This window comes from Puma concolor, chromosome E2 (assembly GCF_028749965.1).
Source record: "Puma concolor isolate L17-30 chromosome E2, mPumCon1.1.hap2, whole genome shotgun sequence".
NCBI lineage: Eukaryota > Metazoa > Chordata > Mammalia > Carnivora > Felidae > Puma > Puma concolor.
In genome coordinates this window covers 54,631,687-54,652,503 of record NC_141681.1, presented here as the reverse complement: position 1 = coordinate 54,652,503, position 20,817 = coordinate 54,631,687, and the positions used below count along the sequence as shown (strand labels likewise).

At 59.2% G+C, this 20,817-nt stretch overlaps 2 protein-coding genes across 3 annotated transcripts; one reads left to right on the top strand and one right to left on the bottom strand.

The window, feature by feature from the left end:
* Positions 1–967: 967 nt before the first annotated feature.
* SCAF1 (SR-related CTD associated factor 1) lies at positions 968–11,946 on the bottom strand. Its single transcript, XM_086690427.1, is given in 12 exon segments — positions 968–1,401; positions 1,699–1,827; positions 2,863–3,081; positions 3,312–3,394; positions 4,037–5,807; positions 5,809–6,878; positions 9,611–9,726; positions 9,817–9,917; positions 10,182–10,276; positions 11,018–11,075; positions 11,323–11,436; positions 11,897–11,946. Coding segments are annotated over 12 exon segments (3,960 nt in total). The 5' UTR covers positions 11,909–11,946; the 3' UTR covers positions 968–1,209.
* Positions 11,947–15,858: 3,912 nt separating this feature from the next.
* RRAS (RAS related) lies at positions 15,859–19,827 on the top strand. 2 transcript variants are annotated; one of them, XM_086690436.1, is made up of 6 exons: positions 15,859–16,026; positions 17,962–18,049; positions 18,182–18,284; positions 18,369–18,477; positions 19,264–19,382; positions 19,460–19,827. In XM_086690436.1, the coding sequence occupies exons 1-6, from the start codon at positions 15,874–15,876 to the stop codon at positions 19,542–19,544; spliced, it is 657 nt and encodes a 218-aa protein (XP_086546562.1). In that variant the 5' UTR covers positions 15,859–15,873; the 3' UTR covers positions 19,545–19,827. The 2 variants fall into 2 exon arrangements, with proteins under 2 accessions (XP_086546562.1, XP_086546561.1); XM_086690435.1 differs by having other exon boundaries at positions 17,962–18,064.
* Positions 19,828–20,817: the final 990 nt, after the last annotated feature.

Below are 20,817 nucleotides of genomic sequence, written 5' to 3'. Positions count from 1 at the left end.
CAGGCCCCTGTCCAGTAAGCAGAGAGCCTTGTCCTGTTGGCTGGGGGCACCTTGGGTCCCCTCCCAGCTCCTGCCAGGTGACCTCTGGCCCTGGACTCCCTGCTGCGTGGGGCTGGAGCAGGCAGTCGTAAAGGAGCTCCGTGCCCCAGCCCTGAGGCCCGCCCACTCCGGTGACCCAGGCCTACTACCTCTCCTCACCACATCTGGGTTCTGGGTAATGTGGACTGACGAAGGCCAGCGTGGCCCGGACTCACTGTGTGACCCTTGCCGCTCTGTGCCTCAGTTTCCCTCTACCTCAGGAGAATGGGTAATATCACCCCAGCCTCGAAGGACTGGTAAAAAGGGAATCCAACTAAATGGGGGACAAAAGTCCTGTTGCTGAGGCAATTCCAGGGCAGACAAATAGCACCCAGGTGCCCTTAGCCTGGAAGACACTGAGCAGGTGGGACCTGGGACCCCAACCTCCCACCCGCCACCATTTTCTGTCAACAGCAACCACTTGTTATGTAGCTGATGTGGCGGTTCTAAGTACGTCACTTGCCTGGGTCTTCGTCCTTGTAACACCCACTTCAAGGATCAGGAAACTGAGGCCCAGAGAGAGAAAAGCACTTCCCCCGAGTCACACCCTGCTAACCACCCTCAGACCTGGGACAGACCTGGGCAAGTCTCTTCCCAACCCTTTCCCAAACTGGTCTCTGAAAAGAAAGGGCTGGGGTGCCTGGGTGGCTCAGTCGGTTAAGCGGCCGACTTTGGCTCAGGTCACGATCTCGCGGTTCGTGAGTTCGAGCCCCGCGTCGGGCTCTGTGCTGACAGCTCAGAGCCTGGAGCCTGTTTCGGATTCTGTGTCTCCCTCTCTCTCACCCTCCCCCATTCATGCTCTGTCTCTCTCTGTCTCAAAAATAAATAAACGTTAAAAAAAATTAAAAAAAAAAAAAAAAGAAAGGGCTGAAATCATGGGGCTCGGGGCTAACATTTCATGAAATCTTTAATGAAACTGGGGGAGGGGCACAAACAGAAGGGAGGGGCGATGGGGACAGGCTTGGGGGCAAGGGGCACAGGGCTGGGCAGGGCAGGGGGCTCTCCTCTTCCCTGCAGCAACCCTCCCCCAATCATCCCACTGACGGGGCGGGGGAGAGAAGTGGGGAGGTGGAGCCATAAATACGTCCAGAATTCCAAAGAGGTGAAGGAAGGAAGGGGTGGTCGAGGGTCTCAGAGAGGGGGCAAGGGCAGGCCTGGGCCACCCTTGTCAGGGGGTCCAGGCTCCTTGGGCGGCCGCGGGGGCCCTGGGGGGTCCCCCGGCTTGCGGCCATGCTTGCGGAAGTAGCGGTAGCGTTGGACGTAGGCCCGCACCAAGTTGCTCACCTTCACTGGGTTGATCTCCCCGCTTTTGCTGTGGCAGATCTAGGGGGTGAGAGGCAGCTGTGGTCACCTCCAGCCCCCCAGGGTCCCCTCCACCTGGACTGCTGACTGCTGAGCACAGCTGCGAGCTGGGATGGGAGCCGCTCCCCCAGATTCCGGGCCAACACCCCTACGTGTCCCCCTGATGTCAGCGGGACAGGCCCAGGTGGGCTTGAGCAAATCCCGTCCCCTCCTCACCTTCCACACTGACCCACCATCCCCGGCTCCCCATGCATGCACATGTCTCCTTCTTCTTGTCCTCTCCCCACTTCTGTGGATCTGTCCCCCGCTGGGCCCCACCTTGTGGACAGCCTTCCTCAGGATGTCCTTGTACTCCTCCTTGGTGATGTCCTTCTTCTGATAGTACGGCTTGATGGCCAGCTTCACCTCCTCCACTGCCCTCTCCTGCGTGTGCAGCTTCTTCAGATACTGGCAGAGGGGGTGACGGGGAGGGAAGGAGGGACAGCAAAGGCCGGATGAGTTCCTGCGGAACCCCAGGCCTCCACTCACCTGCCTGCCAGCTCGGCCTCCTTGACACATCCAGCTACTCCTGGAGGTGGAGGTCCTGCTCAGGATCTGCCCTGTGTTACCCTTGCTGCGGTCACCCCAGACCACAGGCCAGGCCGGGCCTCTGAACATCACTTGAACATCACCTAGGCTGGACCTGGGGCTATCCCCGGTGGCCTTGACCAGGACACATATGTCCACTGCCCATAAAAAATTTACACGAAGTAAAATGGGGCGCTTGGGTGGCTCAGTTGGTTGAGTGTCCGACTTCGGCTCAGGTCACGATTTCACAGTTTGGTTCAAGCCCCGCATCAAGCTCTATGCTGACAGTTCAGAGCCAGGAGTCTGCTTCAGATTCTGTGTCTCCCTCTCTCTCTGCCCCTCCCTCACTTGTGCTCCCTCCCTCTCTAAAATAAATAAATAAACTTAAAAAAAAAATTACATAAAGTAAGAAATAGGCGACCCCATCATCTGGCAATTGGCTGTTTGACCACAATGACCTTTTTGGACCTGACCGAAAGGAAAACCGGCCTGAGGCCTGTGAGTAGAAGCCAGATGTAGCTAAATGAAAACTGGTTTGTTCCCACTCGTGCATTTGAATCAAAGTTTAGTTCCTTGGGGTGCCTGGGTTCCTTCTTCAGTCGGTTAAGCATCTGGCTTCCACTCAGGTCACCATCTCACTGTTATTGAGTTTGAGCCCTGCATTGGCTCTGTCCTGACTGCTTTGGATTCTGTGTCTCCCTCTCTGTCTCCTCCTCTGCCGCTCACACTCTATCTCTCACTCTTTCAAAAATAAATAAACATTGAAAAAAAAATTCTAGTTCCATACAATTCAACGACTTCTGTTTTATCTGAGTTCCCACCTGTTGGCATCAGTCTGCTATTGTCCTTGGGCCCCTGCACTTCAGCATCTGCAAAACTGTCACCATCAACCCACCTCTCCCAAACCCAGCTCACCTTGTCTGTGTCCCCACGTCCCTCGGAGCTGCTGCTGCCCTCTCGCTTGTCAGATGCTGCAGCCAGCCCAGTGGGGGTGGGAGGGGTAGAGCCGCAGCCCCCCAGGGGGAGGCTGCCAGGGAGCAGGTAGCTGGAAGGGCCAGGGGGTAGACCCAGAGAGGTGGGCACAGGAGCTGGGGTCACCCCCAGACTGGAGGGTGGCTTTCGGTGGCTGAGGATCTGTCGGAAGAGGTTGGAGAGCGGATGAATAAAGGGAGGGGGAGGGAAAGAGGGAACATGTACCCCCATCCTTCCCACCCTGATTTCCAAATTGTCCCAGAGGCAAGAGGCCTCTCCTCCTGCCGACCCCTTCCTTGTCCCAAGGTCTGCTGAGAATTGTAGTTCCTCTCCTAATCAGAGTCAGGGGACAAGAAGAGGGACTGTGGGGACTCTTCCCCAGAGGGGCCCACCTGGTTGGTGGCCTGGATCAGCTCCTGGGCCTTTGCTCGGCTCGCCAGATTGGCTTCTTCCATCTTGAAGAGAAGTGCAGTCACTGCAAGAGGCAGAGAGTTGAGGACAAGGACATCAGGAGCTGACACAAGAGGTCACCTAGGCTCCTGCTGCCGTCTTCCCCCCGGGCCCTGGAGAGACCATAGGTTTCGGGCTCAGAATTGGGAAAAGGGGACCTTGGCCAGTGAGAGAACGGCTCCGCACCCCACATATTCTTAGGACTCAAGGTATGTGTGTGGTCCGGGGGGAAATAGGGCCAGGTCATTCAGGGACGAGGTAGCGGCAAAGGTGAGATTCTGTCTCAAGCCCCCTGTGCCCTATTGCTATCCCTTAAGGGACAATGCTCCCTGCTCACCCTGTTCTTCCTGGTCCCTCCACCACACCCAACCTCGTCCACCTCCGGGTGGACCCCAGAACACGGCCCACTCCTCCAGCCTGTGCTGGGCTGGCCACCCCCCCTCCCCCCACTCACCTGCCTGCTCTCCTGCAGCACAGCCAGACATCTACCAGCCTTCTAGACAGCCCCTCATCAGCCCTCACCCACCCAAACCCCTCGCAGTCTGGGTCACTGTGCACCTACCCCCTCCAAAGCATCCCCACTGCCTCCAAGCCTGTCCCCACAGGACCTGGTCCTCCCCAATCCTGTCTGTCCCAGCCCGCGCCCCCCACCCCAGGGCACACTCACAGGCCAGGACACCGCTGGTGGTGCAGTCCACACCAGCAGGCAGGTTCCAGGGCATGGGCGGGGGCAGCGTGGGCAGCTGGGAGACACGGGTAGCCGGCCCATCCTCTGCCCCTGAGTCACCGGCTGTGGACCCCGCGCTAGGGGCAGTGCTCGGGGCAGCTGCGGCCGTGCTGGTGGCCGTGGTGGTGGCAGGCTGCTGCTCTTCCTCCTCCTCCTCTTCCTCCTCCTCCTCCTCTTCCTCCTCCTCCTCCTCTGCCCCGCCTCGGACCCCAGCCTCCTCAGCGGCCTCCTCGGGAAGGAAGGAGACCTCGGGGGTCTTGCAGCTGCTGTCCACAGTCTGGGAGTCCGGTGTGAGTGCAGGGGGGGGAGGGGCTGCCTTAGGGGGCGGGGTGCTAGGGGCCTTGGCCGCCCGCTCTTCCCCGGACCAGGAAGTCTCCTCCACCCCCTTGGCCCCTGCTGCCTGGCTGCAGCTATCCGCCTTGGACTTCTTCAGCGTCGCAGGGCCGCCGCTGCCCCCACCGCTGCCCCCGCCGCGGATCTTTTTCCTGGTCTTGGATGGCTTGGTCTTTCCCTTGGTCCCCTTGGCTTTCTTGGCCCCAGCCTTGGCCTTGACCTTGGTCTTTTTGGGCTTGGTGCTGCCTGGAGCTGCTTTGGCCACCTCTGCAGGGGCCCGCTCATCGGGCTTGAGGAAAGGGGAGCGGCTCTCCCGGTCGCGGCTGAACTTGACTCCGATGGAGCCCAGGCCAGCGGATGCGGCCTCCTTGGCCGGCGTGGTGCTGCTGACGCCTTCGCGGATCAGCACCGCCACCTTAGACTGCAGCTTCACCTTCCGGGAGGAGGAGGAGCACGACGAGGAGGACGAGCCGGAGCCGCTGCTGACTGGTGGCTTTGGCGGAGGCCCCGAGGAGGGCGCTGACTCCTTGGGAGGCCGAGCCTTCTTGGATGACCTGTCCCTGTCCCTATCTCTGTCCCTGTCCCGGTCCCGTTCCCCCCCATCCAGCGCCTTCCGCCGTGATCCCTTCTCCCGGGAGGAAGAGGAGGAGGAGGCGGCCCCGGAGCGGCGCCGGTCCTTCTCGCCGCTCTTGCCCCCCCGCTCCTCGGCACTCAGTCCCTCTGAGTCGTACAGGACCTCGCGCTTGGGCGACGAGGCCGGGGCCGGCGACGGGCCTCGGGGGTCGGACTTGTCCGGCCGGCCCACGGTGATGGTCCGCTTGATGGCGAAGAGATCGTGGTCCGTGAGGTCCTGGATGGAAGGTGGCACCGCCCCCCTGCGGCGGCTGTCACGCTCTCCGCCCAGGGAGCTGGAGCCGGAGGGCGGCTGGGTGGGCACCGGGGCCTTCTCGCTGTCCCCAGACCGCTTCTCGCCCCGGGACCGCGACCGCTTCTTCTTCTTCTTGCCGCCGCCGCCGTCTCGGTGCTTGCCACGGTGCCGCTCGCGCCTCGAGGACGACGACGAGGATGTGGCCGGGGGCGGGGAGGCCGAGCGCCGCCGCCGCCGCCGCTTCTCCCGGGACCGCGACCTGCGGCTGCCCCCGCGGCGGCGGTCGGTGCTGCGCGAGCGGCGGCGGGCGGAGCGGGACCGCGAGCGGCGGCGGGCGGACGACGAGGCGTGAGAGCCCGGCTTGCGGTCCCGGGAGCGGTGCTTCTTGGAGTCCCAGGGGGAGGCCGGGGCCGGCGGGGCAGGCTGCGCGCTGGACGACGACGACGCGGCCTCCTTGGCCTCGCCGCCGCTCCGCTTGCGCTCCCGCCTCGACTTCTTGCGGGTGGGGGGGGCCCGCGGGGGCTACGGCGGCGGCGGCGGCGGCGGCCGGGGAGGGCGAGCGCTGGCGGTAGCGCTCCCGACGCTGGGTCAGGATCTTGCGGCGCAGGTCCAGGCCGCCCCAGCGCGTGTCCGCGGTCGGCGGGGCGGGCGCCGGCTCCCCCAGGTCCACCTGCAGGGCGCCCTCGCCGTCTGACTCGGCGTGCAGAGACAGGAAGTCGTCCCCCTCGGGGGCGCGGGGGGCAGGTGGCGGGGGCGGGGGCTGGGCCGCCGGGGGCGCTGAGGCTGCAGGAGGGGGTCGCGCCGCCCGGCCGGCGGCCCGGAAGAGGGAGACTGCCACCCTGGGCTCCTCCTCCAGCTGGACGATCTCGCCCTCCTCGATCTCGGAGTCTCCCGGTGGCAGCAGGGTTGGTGGGATGGCGGCTCCGCCGGCCGTCACCACCTCCACAGAGACCTTGCCTTCCCGACAGGCCTCCGCCTCCGTCCCCACCACGAAGACGCGACGGCGGGTGGCTCCGTCCACCCGGGTGGAGTCCACCTGTGGAGGCGTTCCAGGGGCCGGAGTCGGTTGTGGGGGCTGGGGGTCCGGGCGGGGGCTCTCATCACCTGGGAAGTCCTGGCTCAGACTGTTGTCATCATAGATGCCCGCCAGGGTCTCGGAGATGCGGCTGATGCTCTGGGACAAGCCTTCCTCCTCCTCTTCTTCCTCTTCTTCCTCCTCTTCTTCCTCTTCCTCCTCTTCCTCCTCCTCCTCCTCGGGTGAAGGAGTCCCCGCTGATGAGCTGGGGTTGGAGCCAGTGGGCTCGAAGGGGTCGTACTTCTGCTCCGGAGCAGGTGGTGGGGAATAGGCCTCGTCGGTGGGGTGGAAGGGGTCATAGATGTCGAATCGGGGGGCAGGTGGGGCTGGGGGGGCTGGAGGAGGTGGAGGCGGGGGAGGCGAAGGGGAGGAGGATGAGGGGGAAGGGGAGGGGGAGGAGGACGCAGAGGATGGGGCAGGGGGTGGGGCAGGGCCCCCGTCTCCAGTGCCCAAGGTAAGGAGGTGACGGGCACAGGAGGGTCGTGAGGAGTGAGACTGTGGAGACACTGTAAAGGAAGAAAGGAGACAGGGAGCCCCAGTCAGGCACATGTCCTCCTCCCTGGGCCGTGCAGAGGGGGCCGCAGGCCAGTGCCCCGGCCACCACCCCACTCTGGCGGCACCCTGCACTTTGCACGGGACAACTCACAGATGCTCCTAATGACTCCAAGCTGGAGGTACTGCGTCCTTTCAGGAGGAAACTGAGGCACAGAGCACTGCAGTATCTTCCCCAAGGACACACAGCAGGGAGAAGGGGGGGTGCAAACAGCCAATGTAGCCACTGAAGCCACTGAGCCTGTGCTCCCATGTCCTGAGAGACACACTGGCCCGCGGCCCAAGAACCCCCTGACCAGTGTCACCACAGAAGACACAGGCTAGAGAAGGGTCGCTGGGATCTGAACCTAAGACCGCTGCTCCAGCTGCCTCTTGTGGGAATCTATCCTGTTTCCTGAAGGGAACTGTGGGCGGCTGAGAAGGTGAATCTCCCTCTCGAGAGCCCAGGAAATGGCAGAGCCAGGGAGCCCTGACAGCCGGAGTCCACAACCCACGCACTTCACTCTGTGACGAGCCCCATCTGAGGGGCAACATCCGCTCAGGACTCAAAGACACCGCCAACGGGCGACAGGAACAAGCACTGTTCGCCCCTCCACGTGGGCCAGGCATCGTGCTTTCCTGCCTAACTTCATTTGTCCTCCTGAGACCCTGCTTTCTGAGGAGGACGTGGTCTCCATGCCATCAGTCCCACACACGGTGACAACGGACCTGGGCTGCACCTCCGGACACACACACTGGGGTCCAGAGGCCCCATTCAACCACCTACTACAGGGACCCTGAGATGGCAAGGGCACCAGCATGGTCATGTAGACAGTGACAGGACAGCTGGGGCTTAAGAGGGCAGTGCCAGGGGCGCCCTGGGTGGCTCAGTCGGTTGAGCGGCCGACTTCAGCTCAGGTCGTGATCTCACACTTTGTGAGTTCAAGCCCCGCCTCGGGCTCTGTGCTGACAGCTCAGAGCCTGGAGCCTGTCTTAGATTCTGTGTCTCCCTCTCTCTCTCTGCCCCTCCCCAGCTCATACTGTCTGTCAAAAATAAATAAATGTTGAAAAAAAATAAAAAAATAAAAGAGGGCAGTCCCAGAGCCATCTCTCAATCCAATCCTAGGCTCTGGCCCTCACCCGTGACGTGACCAAGGACAAGGAACCCAACCTCTGCCTGCCTTGGTTTCTTCATGTATACAGTGGGCATGCACTCATTCATTCAGTACATTTTTGCTGATCGCCTGTCTTGTGCCAAGCTGTTTCAGGTACTAGGAACAGAACAGTGAACACAACAGACAAAAGTCCCTGCCTTCAAGAAATCTCCATGAGCCACGCAGAAAAGTCTGCCAACTGCTGAGGGCTGTGGAAGAAAATAAAGCAGGGAGGACGGTGATGAGAGCATTCACACATCGCAGGGATGAGGGGACTAGGTGGGCAGCTGTGTGGAACAAACCAGACTGCGCCCGGCCCCACAAGGACTCGGTGAGCACGAGCTATTCCTACCCTGCTTATGAATTATTACCACCACCGGAAGTGTAAAACACAGACTAGAGCGGTCTGGAAATGCAAGACGGCCCCTCCTTTATGTAATCTTTATACGATATGGAATCAGGGATGAGATTTTTTTCCTGAAATTATTAATAACTTCCAAATGAAGAAAACCACTTCTAGTAAGAAAATAAAAACCCCAGCATCTCCCACCAAACAGCTCTTACACTCCAGACACAACTATATCACCGAAGGCCTGGCACCAAATTCCCAACGCCTTCTGTTCTTGTAAATAAAGTTTTATTAGGACACTGCCACGTCCATTTGTTTATTTATCCTGTAGGCCTTCTAATTTTAAAAGAAATGAAGAGCTTTTGGGGGGTTCCCCAAGGGCGTGGTGGGCCCTGAGTACAACGCCCCCTGAGCCGAATGGACAAGACATTTCGCAGCTATAAAAAAAGGACAAGGGAAACCGAAACGGGCACAGCGTGTGTGAGCCACGGTCGGCTGCGCAACAGTCACTTCTGCTGACCGCGCCGACCTCTCCTCTCCATCCCTCCCAACTGTGGATGCACGTGAGGGGGGGTGGGGGTGCGGAGTCTAAACCAGGGATTCCCACCGGGGTCCTGGGGGCCCGGAAACCTCACCGAGGAACTGGTTAGAAATGCAAATTCCCGGGCCCCACCCCAGACCCACTGAATCAGAGATCCTAGGAGTAGGCCCAGGGACCCGTGTATCGACAAAGTCCTCCTCCTCCTCGTGACTCTGATACCCGCCCAAGTCTGAGAAGCTCTACGCTGCTCACAGGGCTTAACACTCAAAGAGACCTGGGCTACAGGCTCAGGGCCCAGGAGCACCACTCATCTACTGGCTGTGCCACCTTAAACAAGGGACTTCCCTTTTTCAGATTCGTCTCCTCTGGAAGATAGAGATGCTAAGAGCCTCCCCCCACCCCACCCCCAATCCCAGGGAGACGAATTCCCAGTGCAGCTACACTGCCACGTAGCGCCCTGGACACAGAGTGCCTCACACGTGCCGGCCAGGACATCAGCGTTTGCTGTAGGTACGTCTGTAGGTACATAAAGCCTTGCAGTCTAACAGGCAGAGGCTTAAAGATTTTGTCTAAATGACAGGATCGCTACTGTTACTACCAACAACAGCTGACTCGTGCAGGACTCCGAGGCCGCCTGCTCAGCTCTGCCCTGGCCCCACATACCCGTTTTGCCTGTCCTCCAGGCCCTGAGACGGGGCAGCAGGCTAGGCACCGGCAGAGGGATGGGATCCCTGTCCCCGATTCGGACCTCGGCCACCAGCTCCAGCATGTCCTCGCTTCTGCAGGGCAGAAGGGGGTGAGTGAGCCTGAAGGAAGCTGCCAGCTCCCCCGCTAAAGGCCTCTCCCACTCCAGCTGCCCAACTACTCACTCGCCAGGCCGAAGGTCCAGGTGGCTGGGAACCCAGGTATCTGGGGGATCCAGAACGCTCACCAGCCCCGCGAGGAAGCTGTCTGCGGCCATGTCCAACACCTGGAACAGGCCGGGAGGGGTTCCAACCCGTCCCTCTCACGTGAGGGCCCACAAATCCCACTTCCCCAGCCCCTAAACCTTCAGGAACCCAGGCATCTGAGAACCCGAGAAAACGCAGAGATCCAACCAATTCCCTCATCCTGACTTGCTCCCAGCACCCAAGGGCCCGGCCCCAGGGATGATGCCCCCAACCCCTCCAACACTGCAGCTGATCAGCACCCCAACCCCAAGAGTCTGGGCCCCCAGCTCCCTGCTCTTACTCACAGTAGCCGTGTCGGTCCCCCCTGACTCCTGGGAACGGGGTTCTGACCGTGGGCTCCGGCAGCCCCTCCATCGAAGGCCGTGACACCGGGAGCCATCTGGAGAGAGATTTGCATGGGAGATTGGACACAGGGGACGAGACACAGAGACTCTGTGGAGTCACAGGAAAGAGGAGCCTGCTCGGGCTCTTGAGGAGGGAGCCAAACTCCTGCCTGCCCTCCCTGCCTCCACCCCTCAGCTCCCACCTTGGGGCCCAGAAAGACTTCCCCAGCGCCGTTCTGAGGCGCTCTCACCCACCTGACCTCCTAGCTGCCCTCAGGATGGATTCCAGACAAGCCAGCCTGGCACGAGAGCCTTGCGGTGACACAGGTCCCATGGAGCTGTCCTGCCTCACCTCCTGCTCACACCCCAGGCCTGCCAGCCCCAAAGAACCACAGCTCGGTCCTGCAACACGCCCCTGTGCTGTGTGCCTGCTGGGTGCCTCTGCCTACCAGGCTTTCCTCTTTACCAGACAACGACTTCAGTACATCCTTGGAGACCCAATTCACCAGTCTGCCCCTCTAGGAAGCCTCCCCAGACCCCATCTCCTCCACACTAGCTTAACTGGGCCTCCTGCGCTCTCCTAGTGCCCCGGGGCCACCTCTGCGCTGTGACTGTATCTCCCCTCCACCAGACCGTGAGCCCCTCCAAGTCAGCCATGGGGTCCGACCCATCTTCGGCTCCCTGAGCCAGCACAAGGGCGGTACCCGGGAGGCCTCAGAAAGTTTTTAGGAATGCAATTAGGATAAAGAATACGGAGAGATGGGACGGAGGCTAAGAGGAACCAGAACCCATCGTACCTTTATCATTTGGCAGATCCCCCTGCAGGGAACTTCCCACAGCCTGCTGAATGGCCCGCTAGAGAAAAGGTGGAGGGTGGAGGGGGTGGAAAGAAAGGGCAGTCAGGGGACCCGTGCAAATGGTCACAAGCTCTGCTCCTGGGAGACAGCCATTCCAGACACCCCTATAACGAAACTCGAACCCTTCAGAGGAGCCAAGTGTCCAGGCCCCCAGCCCCTCCTCCCCCCAGGGCCCAGGAGCTGGGCCCTGACATCTGCATTTCCAGCCCGTCCCTCCCTTGGCCCCAGACATCTAGCAGCCTCACCAGGATAAAGGCAGAAGGAGAAAGCGTGGGGTCTCTGTCCGGCGGACCATCGCCCAGATCCTCGCCCGACTCCTCTGTCTTCCCTCGAGACTCATCTTCTTCCTCCATGGTCACCTGGTGGTTGAGGGGGTGAGAGTTTGGAGTGGAGGCAGGGGTGGGGGGTGGTGGAAGGGGCTGGAAGCAGAGGATGGACGCAAGGACCTCCAGGGCCTCCGCCACGGCTTTGACCAAGCATCCTCCTCAGCATCCTTCCGCCCTCTACCACCACACGCCAGTCCTTGGGCGAGTCCCAGGCCCTGAGCAGACGTCGCAGAGACCAGAATGGCTCTCTTCCCTTGCCTAGATTTCTACTGCTTCCTTTCTTGCAGGGAGGCCTTCTGGCCTCCTATTTCAACACTCCACTCCCCAGTCTCCACTTAAAGCTTCCCCCACAGCCAAGCTTTAAGACCTCCCTGCCTGCCCCCACGTTGGCTGATGTTTTTCCCGGTTGAGTTGGGATTTCAAATACTGTGTCCCGCAGTCCCCTAAACTCTCCTCTCCCAAACTGAGATACGTGCCAGTGTACTGAGTACACCTCAGATACCATGCAACTCCCTAAAGCGGCAACGATTCTCCTCGATGGTGAGGGACCAAAAAAAAAAAAAAAAAAAAAAAAAAAAAAAGAAAAAACTGGTTTATACACAAAAAATGGAGCTACAAGAGTGATGTACAAAACCAACACCAGACCGAAAACACTACTTTCAGAAAGGCATGCGGAGGACATCCACCTATCACCAATCTGCCCATTGTGGGAGATCATGGCTAAAGCCTTCATGAGGTCACAGAAATTCTCAGATCATTCGGAGGTTGAAAGATTATCCTTCAGACTGGTGGGTGTCCCCATTAGGTCTTCAGAAAGTAGGAATACTCCAGCTGCAAGCTTCCTTAGAACCATCCAATCTGCTACTGTGAAAACACTATCCGGTCTCCAGAGTTCCCAGAAAGCTTTAAAACCCCTGAGTCTTTATGCTTCTCTGTAGACGGGCACCACAAGAGTATCTACCTCCAAGAAGGGCGGTAAGAACTAAAAGCAAAGGGACTTTCTGCTACAGAGTTAGCACAGCCCAAGCGCTCAATACAAAATAACAAAAATTAGCTTCAAGGCCCAGGTTTACCGCACATCTACCTCCCCCATTCTCCCAGCTGCACACCTGCCAAGCAAATGCATCGGTCCTGGTCTCCTTCCTACCACAGCTTTCCAAGCTCTGCCCAAGCTCCCACAGGCAACCTCCCAGACAAGAGCCTGTGGCTCCTTCACTAACTCCCACTAACATGTCCCGCCTTGTTAAACCCCCGTGGACAGTTCCCAGCCCTGGAGCTGCTCTCCAGCACCTCTGGGAAAAGCGCATGTTACGCAGAACAGTGACTGCCACATAACAGGGGCTTTAGTCAAGACCTGCTGAGGACAGACACACAGATCCCCAAGCCCTCCGCGGTGTATGAAGATGCTCCCCTGCCCATTTAGACATGCCCCAGGCTTTGCAGATACATCCACAGTTCTTTATATCTTTTTGACATGAAAAGGTTCTGCAGACGTTGCTAGGTCCCTCTAGATCAGTGTTCCCCAAACTACAGTCTGAGAGCAGTACAGTGCTTTGCAATTAGCTTGTTATAAAAAAATAAAAGTAAATCGAACACAGTTGAAAATTCTTCATGGTGCATCACAAGTAGTACGTGGGAATATTAATTAATGGGACTTTGGCATTAAATACACATGTCAGTATGTCCTAGCTCTTAACACAAAAAATGCACTTCTTACTGTAGATCAAGGTCAAAAGAGTCTGAAAAGCATTGCACTAAATGAGTCTCAATGATCCTACAGACTTCCCCAGACTAATGTGGACTAATTCCAACTCTCTATAGCTCCAGGGCAATGCAGAATTTTTAGCAACATTTTTCATTTAAATTACATTATAAAGTGCAAGTACATTTGAGCTGGGCAAATTTTCCAATACTCTCCTTTGTCTTGTTCTCCACGCGATTACCCAGCCCCAAAAGGCATTCGAATTGCTCCAGGCATAAAGACTGTACTCCTGCAGTCACACTGAAAGCCACCTAGATGGTTCCAGGTCCTTCTAAGTGCCCCCCAGCCTCCTGTCACCCATATTAGACACTCTCAGACGTTAGAGACCCATCCAGGCCTCTCAGCACCCGTCAGTATTTGCCTCCCTCCCTTGGTGGGTACATCCCACCCCCCTGGGTGGCCCTAAAAGACTTCCTAGCCCTCCAACAGTTCTTCCAGACCCGCTACATGGCCCCAGACCCAGGTAGGCGAGCCGCATCCTCAAGGCAGCCCATGTAGACACTCCCAGTCCTAACAGACATACCCCGGGCGCTATAGATGGCTCTGCAGATACTCCTCTGCTCTTGCAGACCTCCTTCACCCTGGGACATATCTCAAGATCTCAAGATGGCCCCAGAACCCTATAAACAGACCCTAGCTTCGGGTCAGCCCGTAAAGACGATCAACAGTGTCTACAGATATGACCCAGGCCAGCTATGTGATGGAGGGCAGGCTCCAGTCTCAGTCCAGGCCCGGTGGACATCCCCAGTCCTCTCGGGGACGCCCCGTAGATGCCCCCTGGAACCCACAGACGCGTCCCGGGGCCTTGAGAAGGCCCCCCGCTCGGCGCCAGGCTCCGCCGCCGCTGCCGGGCCCGAGGCCGCCCCGCTAAGTCCGCCAGGCCCCGCGGCGTGTGGGGAGGACCCCGGGACAACTAGCGACCCGACTCCGCCCCGCCCACCCCGATAGGCCCGAGCCCCGCGGCCCAGACTGCCGCCGCCATCTTACCCCGCCGCTCGGGCTGCGGCTCCGGCCCCGGCGCGGGGCGGGGCGGGCTGGGGGGGCTCGCGAGCAGAGGGAGGAGAGGGGCGGAGCTAAAACGCCGCCGAGCTTGCCGGGACTTCAAGTACCGAGCACGGTGCCGTGAAGGCTGGTGGGAAGGCTCCGGACTCAATTTCCCAGCAACCAATGGGGCACATAGGCATGAGCGCGCGCGACGGACGCCGGGAGGCGTAGTCCGCACGTCGCCTCCGTCGCGCGGGGACAGCAAGGAGGTGAGAGGTGAAGTGGGCGGGGTTGCGGCAGCCCGCGACAAGGCCCCACGGTGCCCTGCGCGCGCGCGGAAAGAGCTGCGGAACAGGAAGTGATGTAAGACCACTCAGCCCGACCGCCGCAAGGGAATTGTAGTTCGAGGAGTGGGAAGTAGAAAAACAGCCGGACTTGCTGAGTTGCCCCGCCCACTTTCTGGGGATCCCAGAATCCCGATCTCCTAGTCCTCTCTAAATTTAGAACCAAGGAGCCTGACGTACAACCTCCTCCTCATTTAGGACGGAAAAGTCCAAATTCTGATTCCTCTCATTCAGCAGAGAAGCCTGGACTCCCTATTTCCCTCCTGCCTGGGACTTGGGAGTCTGACCACTTCTTCCTTCCAACCAGGAGTCTGGCCCTCAGGCCCTTCCTTCCTCAGACCATTGCTGGTCTCCAGCTCGTACTTTACACAGACACAAGTGTTCGGGCTCCCCACCTGAATTCCCTCGGATCCAGAATTCTGAATCCCCGAACCCAACCCCTGAACCCAAGAGTCAGGGCCCCCAGCTCCCTCCTTTACGGAATCCAGTAGTAAAGACTCCCAGATCCCCTCCTCCCCGGGACCCAGGATTCCAGGCCTCCATCCTCATTCTCTCCGAGAGACTCAAAAGCCTGGGCCCTCAGCTTCTTCCTCCTACAAGCCTCAGAAATCCTGGCCCTAGGCCCTTCATGACTCGGCCACCCCGGCTTGGGCGAGCTGGCTCAGGGATCTGGAATGCAGTGATCTCACGGCCCCTCCCTGTCCCGTTACGCGGCTGTCCCCCCCTCCAGGGCCCCATCTCCCCTCCCAGTCTGCCTTCCGCTTGGCTGGGACTCCGGGAACCGGAAGCCTGGGTCCCTTAGCGGGCGGAGACTCCAGCGTCCAGCCTAGACACCCGGGTCGGAAGCCTGGCTAGGATCCCAGGACGTAGGTGGAGCTTCCCCTCAAGACCCACTCCTTCCTCCGAGCGCGCCTATATACGGCCGCGCGCGGGTCCACGAGCCCCGCCTACTAAAACGGAGCCTCGGGGACGGTGCCCTGAGAAGCAGTCTCCGGGCTCTTCATTTGCATAGCACCTCCCCGAATGATCTTCCCGACCCGTCGGTCGAGAGAGTGAGAGCGCTTATTAGCATAGCCCCGCCCCCAGGGGCCCGCCTGCTGAGAGCGCGTGGCGCTGCTCTGGGTGAGCACAGTTCTTTCATTAACATACTCCCGCCCCATTTGGAATTCCCCTTCACAGCGAAAGCCTTTCCCCTTCCCTTATTAGCATAGCTCCTCCTTTTCCCTGGCCTTGCCTCCTCCCAAGTGTCCCAAGACTCGAGTCCTTCTCTCCGGAGCTCATGATTATGCAGTAGCCTTATTAGCGCGGCCCGCCCCTAGGCCCCGCCCGGCCCCCCCCCCCCCCCCAGGCAGTAGCGGCGGCGGCGGCAGCGGTGGCGACATGAGCAGCGGGGCGGCGTCCGGGACTGGGCGGGGGCGGCCCCGGGGCGGGGGGCCGGGGCCCGGGGACCCCCCACCCAGCGAGACACACAAGCTGGTGGTCGTGGGCGGCGGCGGCGTGGGCAAGAGCGCACTGACCATCCAGTTCATCCAGGTAGTGGGCCCTCACCCGGGGGGGTGTCCCCGGGACCCAGAACTGAGCTCTTTCTGAGACCCCTATTTCCCCTCGATCCATCACTGAGCACCTCTTATGAGACCTTCTAATCTTAAAAACCCCCCTCAGATTGTGACCCTGAGCCCTCCCAGGGCCTCCACCCCTTCCACCCCCTACACAAGGGGCATATACTGGCATCCTGAAACCCACCATCCCTCCTCCCAGTACCCCGCTTCCCTGCTGACCTGGGCATCTCCTGGGAGCATCCTAAATCCAGAAGTCACCCCATTTAGACCCTAAGCACTCTCATAAGGGCCCCCACCCCCAGGTGCCACCTTCTCCTACCTGAGCCCCATCTCCCCCAAACCCCAGATCCCAGCTTCCTGCCTGAGCCACCCAGAGCCTAACTGGGAGATTACCCCAGCCTAGATGCTTAGCTCCCTCAGAATCTAGAAATTATGCCCAGACTGCCTGGGACCCATCTGGGACCATCCAGTCCTGAGAGAGGCACTCTTAGACTCAAGGGATTTCAGAAACATCAGTGCCCCTTGGCCATTCCAGAGAACTGTAAGACTACAAGTCCTGGGGATTCCCCCATCCCCCAAGACCCAGACCTCCCCCCTCTCCCCAGGGAAACCACCCGCTCGTCCATCTTGAATTTTCCTCCACTCTAAATCCTTGAGCGCCTCTCCGAAACCTTGGCTAGCCCCCAAATCATCTCCATCTAGGAAGCCCCAGATTCTTGACCCCCCTGGAAAGACCTGCTCTTTGAGAGTTTCTTTGACCCTATAAATGCATCTCAGGGTGTTTGAGACTCTCTAGATATGCACCTATATTCTATGACAAACCTCCCAAAAGTGCACCTTGGGGCTCTCCCCCGTTCTCACTCCTGAGCTTCTCCAGTTGTGTTCTGAAGACACGCCCCTAGTCCCCCCATGGGGGGGCCTGGTCCTACACCCTCCCTTCAGGACAAGCCCTCACCAAGCACCCCCACCCCCCACCAACAGACAGGATGCAGCCCTCAGGCCCCAGCTGCCAGATCACCCCTTCTCTCCTGAAAGATCCACCCCTGCCCAGGAAACCTTCACCCCATTCCCAAGGGAAACCCTCCCACCTTAGAAAAACCTTAAAAATTAGGTATCTGTTTCTGAGATGCTACCGCAGAGGCCCCTGGGCCCCAGACCCCTTGAGAGCCCCCAGCCAGTGCCTGCATGGACGCCCTGGCCTATATAGAAAAAGGCCTCAGCCCTGGGCCCCTTGCACCCAGGGGCAGACCCAAAGCTGGCCAAAGGCCTGGCTGGAGGCTGGCCTGACCCAGGCAGGAAGGGAGGGGCCCAGACTTTGGGCGGGGCAGTTTCTCTACTGCTGGATTGGAACTGGGACCTTCCCCTGGGAGGAGACACTAGAAGCTGTGGAGGAGGAGGAGGGGAGGGAGGAGGAGGAGGAAGAAGAAGGAGAAAAAAAGAGGGAAGGGGAGGAGGAGGAGGAGGGAGAGATCTAGCCAGGCAGATATTCTGGACAATAATAGCTCCCAATAACTGAGCACCTACTATATCCAGGCCATACATTAAATGCTTAACAGGAATTTCCCCGAAGCTCACAAATACTGGATTAAGTGAGTCCTATTTTTATCCTTAATTTCCAAATGAGGAAATTGAGGTTCAGAGAGGGGAAGTGATTTGTTCAATGCTGCACAGCCAGGACATAATCATGATGTAGGAGATGTATTTTATACTAGAAAGAGAGGACCAGGAGAGATTCAGAAAGGAGACAGGGTAGGGTGGGAGGAAGGGACAGAGACCCACAGAGAGAGGAACGGGGACCCAGAAAGAAGGGGGGGAGGCAGAGAAAGGCAGAGCCCAGGGGCAGGGCTACATCATCTGTGCTGCAGCACTGAATGAACAGCAGTAACAGTGTCTTCTCCCTCCCCACCAGTCCTACTTTGTGTCTGACTATGACCCAACCATCGAAGACTCCTATACGAAGATCTGCACTGTGGATGGTGTCCCCGCCCGGCTGGACAGTGAGGGCGAGGGAGGCAGGGAGCGGATGGGGGGATGGTGGTGGGGCTGAGGGCTCCTGGCGGGGGGCGGGGGGGAGGGGGCGGCCAGTGGGAACCCCATCCCCAAGGCAGCCCCTCTCCGCCCGTCTGCAGTCCTGGACACTGCAGGCCAGGAGGAGTTCGGTGCCATGCGGGAGCAGTACATGCGCGCCGGCCACGGCTTCCTGCTGGTGTTTGCCATTAACGACCGGCAGAGGTGAGGAGTAGAGGGCGGCGGAGTGGGGGTGGGGCGTGGGGCGGGGAGGGCGGCTAGACCTCACACCTCTGGCTTCATCCGCAGTTTCAACGAGGTAGGCAAGCTTTTCACGCAGATCCTCCGAGTGAAGGACCGAGACGACTTCCCCATCGTGTTGGTTGGGAACAAGGCAGATCTGGAGACACAGCGCCAGGTCTGGGACCCCCCCCCCCCCCGCCCCACCCCGGAGGACCGCATCTCAAGCCTGGGAGGCTCCTTCCTGGGCTGCCTCCTCCAGCTCCCCTGGTCCTGCTCCCTCCACGGTCACACGCCATCACTAAATGTGTTGCTCCCAAGTTGGATCTCCTGAGTTCCCAGCCTTGCACACAGGACTTCCCAGGAGAGATGGCTGGACGGCAAAAAGGGCACCTGCCCCCCATCCCCAGGTCAGCCAGCCCCAACTCTGCTCCGTCGCCACCTCTAGTCAGCCTCCCACCCTGCCCCCCCACTGCGCTGGCCCCTTCTCTGCTCACGACCCTCCCTGGCTCCCCAGCGCCCCCAGGAGAGAACTCCAGCTCTTCCACAAGAGGTGATACCCACCGTGTCTGGTCTCTTCCTTTCTGTTCTCTCCACTTCCTATACACAGAGACTACGTGATTTCCACACAGAACTCATCTTTTAGATCAAGCTTTCGGGGGGGGGGGGGGCTCCAGCCTTCTGAGCCTTGCTCAGGCCTCTCCAGGGAACACCCAGACTTCTCTGCGGGCGGGAACTCAGTTATCTGACGTTCAGAAGGACAAACGTCTCCAGAGCCTTCCCTGACTACTTAGGTGGTGCTGAGCCCTCTTGGCATGTCCCCCGTGATCCTCTGGGAGCTTTTCCCTTGAGCCCCCACACTGCGTAACCCCCATTAGAGCATATAGTGTGATTTTCTGCCTCCCTCGGTTGGGACCCACCCTGAGTGCAGACACCCAACTCCTTCCTGTGTCCCCCCTCCCAGGTCCCCGGATCTGAAGCCTCTGCCTATGGCGCCTCCCACCACGTGGCCTACTTTGAGGCCTCGGCCAAACTGCGCCTCAATGTGGACGAGGCCTTCGAGCAGCTGGTGCGGGCCGTACGGTGAGCGGAGCTCCTCCCCTTCCGGTCATCCTCGTCCTCAGCTCCTGTGACCCAAACTCACTAGCTTCTTCCCACAGGAAGTATCAGGAACAAGAGCTCCCGCCCAGCCCACCCAGCGCCCCCAGGAAGAAGGACGGGGGCTGTCCCTGTGTCCTCCTGTAGCCCCGGCAGCGGCGTGAGAGGAGCAACCAGCACGAGCTCTTGGGACCAGCTGCCCTCACCGAGCCTGTTTCCCCATCTGGGTTTCCCAGGATACACTACACCCCTATCTGTAATTCCTGGCTTCCTCCAGGACATCGCCACTGTGTGCCTTCTGCCAATATGCCTCCTTTCCCCACCCGAGCCCCTTGTTGGGGTGAGGGGCTCCCGGGCATCCGGGTCACTGCTGTATATAACTCCCCTCTCCACCCCTAGGGAAATAAACGTCACTGCCAATGTCAGAAAATGCTTTTTAGAACGGTTCAGGGTTGGTGGGTGAACTTAGGGCACACCTACAACCATCCGATCTACAACCCTTTGCTTCTTGGGGAGGGAGGTGGGCAGACGCCAGAGAACAAGCCAAGCAGGTGTCTGGACTCCTGCTTCATCTTCAACGGGACCACTCTGCCTTTTGTGTTTTGGTGGCACGGGGTTTAACATCTGAAATGTTTTTTGGTTTTTTTTTCCTCTTTGCTGTAAAGTTCTAGAACAGTACTGTTCAACAAGGTAGCCGGTAGCTACAGGCAGGTTTTTTAATTTATTGGATAGTGGTGTTCCAGAAGATTCCAGAATCTTGGAAACAGGCAGCCACTACAAACCCTGCCTGCCTCCTAACCACCCCCAATACATATTGAGAAAGACATTTTGGCTGCAGAAAGAAGGGACAGGTGGGTGGAATGGTGTCCAAGCAGCTGGCTGGCAAGTTCTCAGTTCCAGAAAGTTCCCAATTGGGCTGACTTCAGAGTCCAAACCCTCAATGACCTGGGGGCCAGCGTAGACACATCTCATTTGAGCATTATGTCCTAGGAAGGGCTGAAGCGTGGGGCATCACAAGGCCACCCAAACAAGTTGCTAACTCGCTTGTTTGGGAACCCTTGCATGCCCCCCATTCGGCCCAGGACCCCCAATTCTGTGCTCTATTTGCTAACCTGAAACGCTGGCGCCAGACCTGGAGACCACCACGTGCCCCATCTCCCATGCCTGACAAGCGTCCCTGAACCCCAACACCTAGTCCACACACCTCCACTTGAGAACTGTCACCAACGATCTACTCCGTCTCCCCGTATCTGCTACGTTTGGACAGAATCTCCAGGCCCGATTCCAAAGTCCTCCCCTCACACCCACCCCAGAACCCACTTCCTGGTTCAAGGGGAGACGAGGGCCCTCAGCAGCACCTCCATCTTCTCAGCTGTAAAATGGGGGTAATCACAGAGCTACTTCGGAGAGGTCTTTAGGA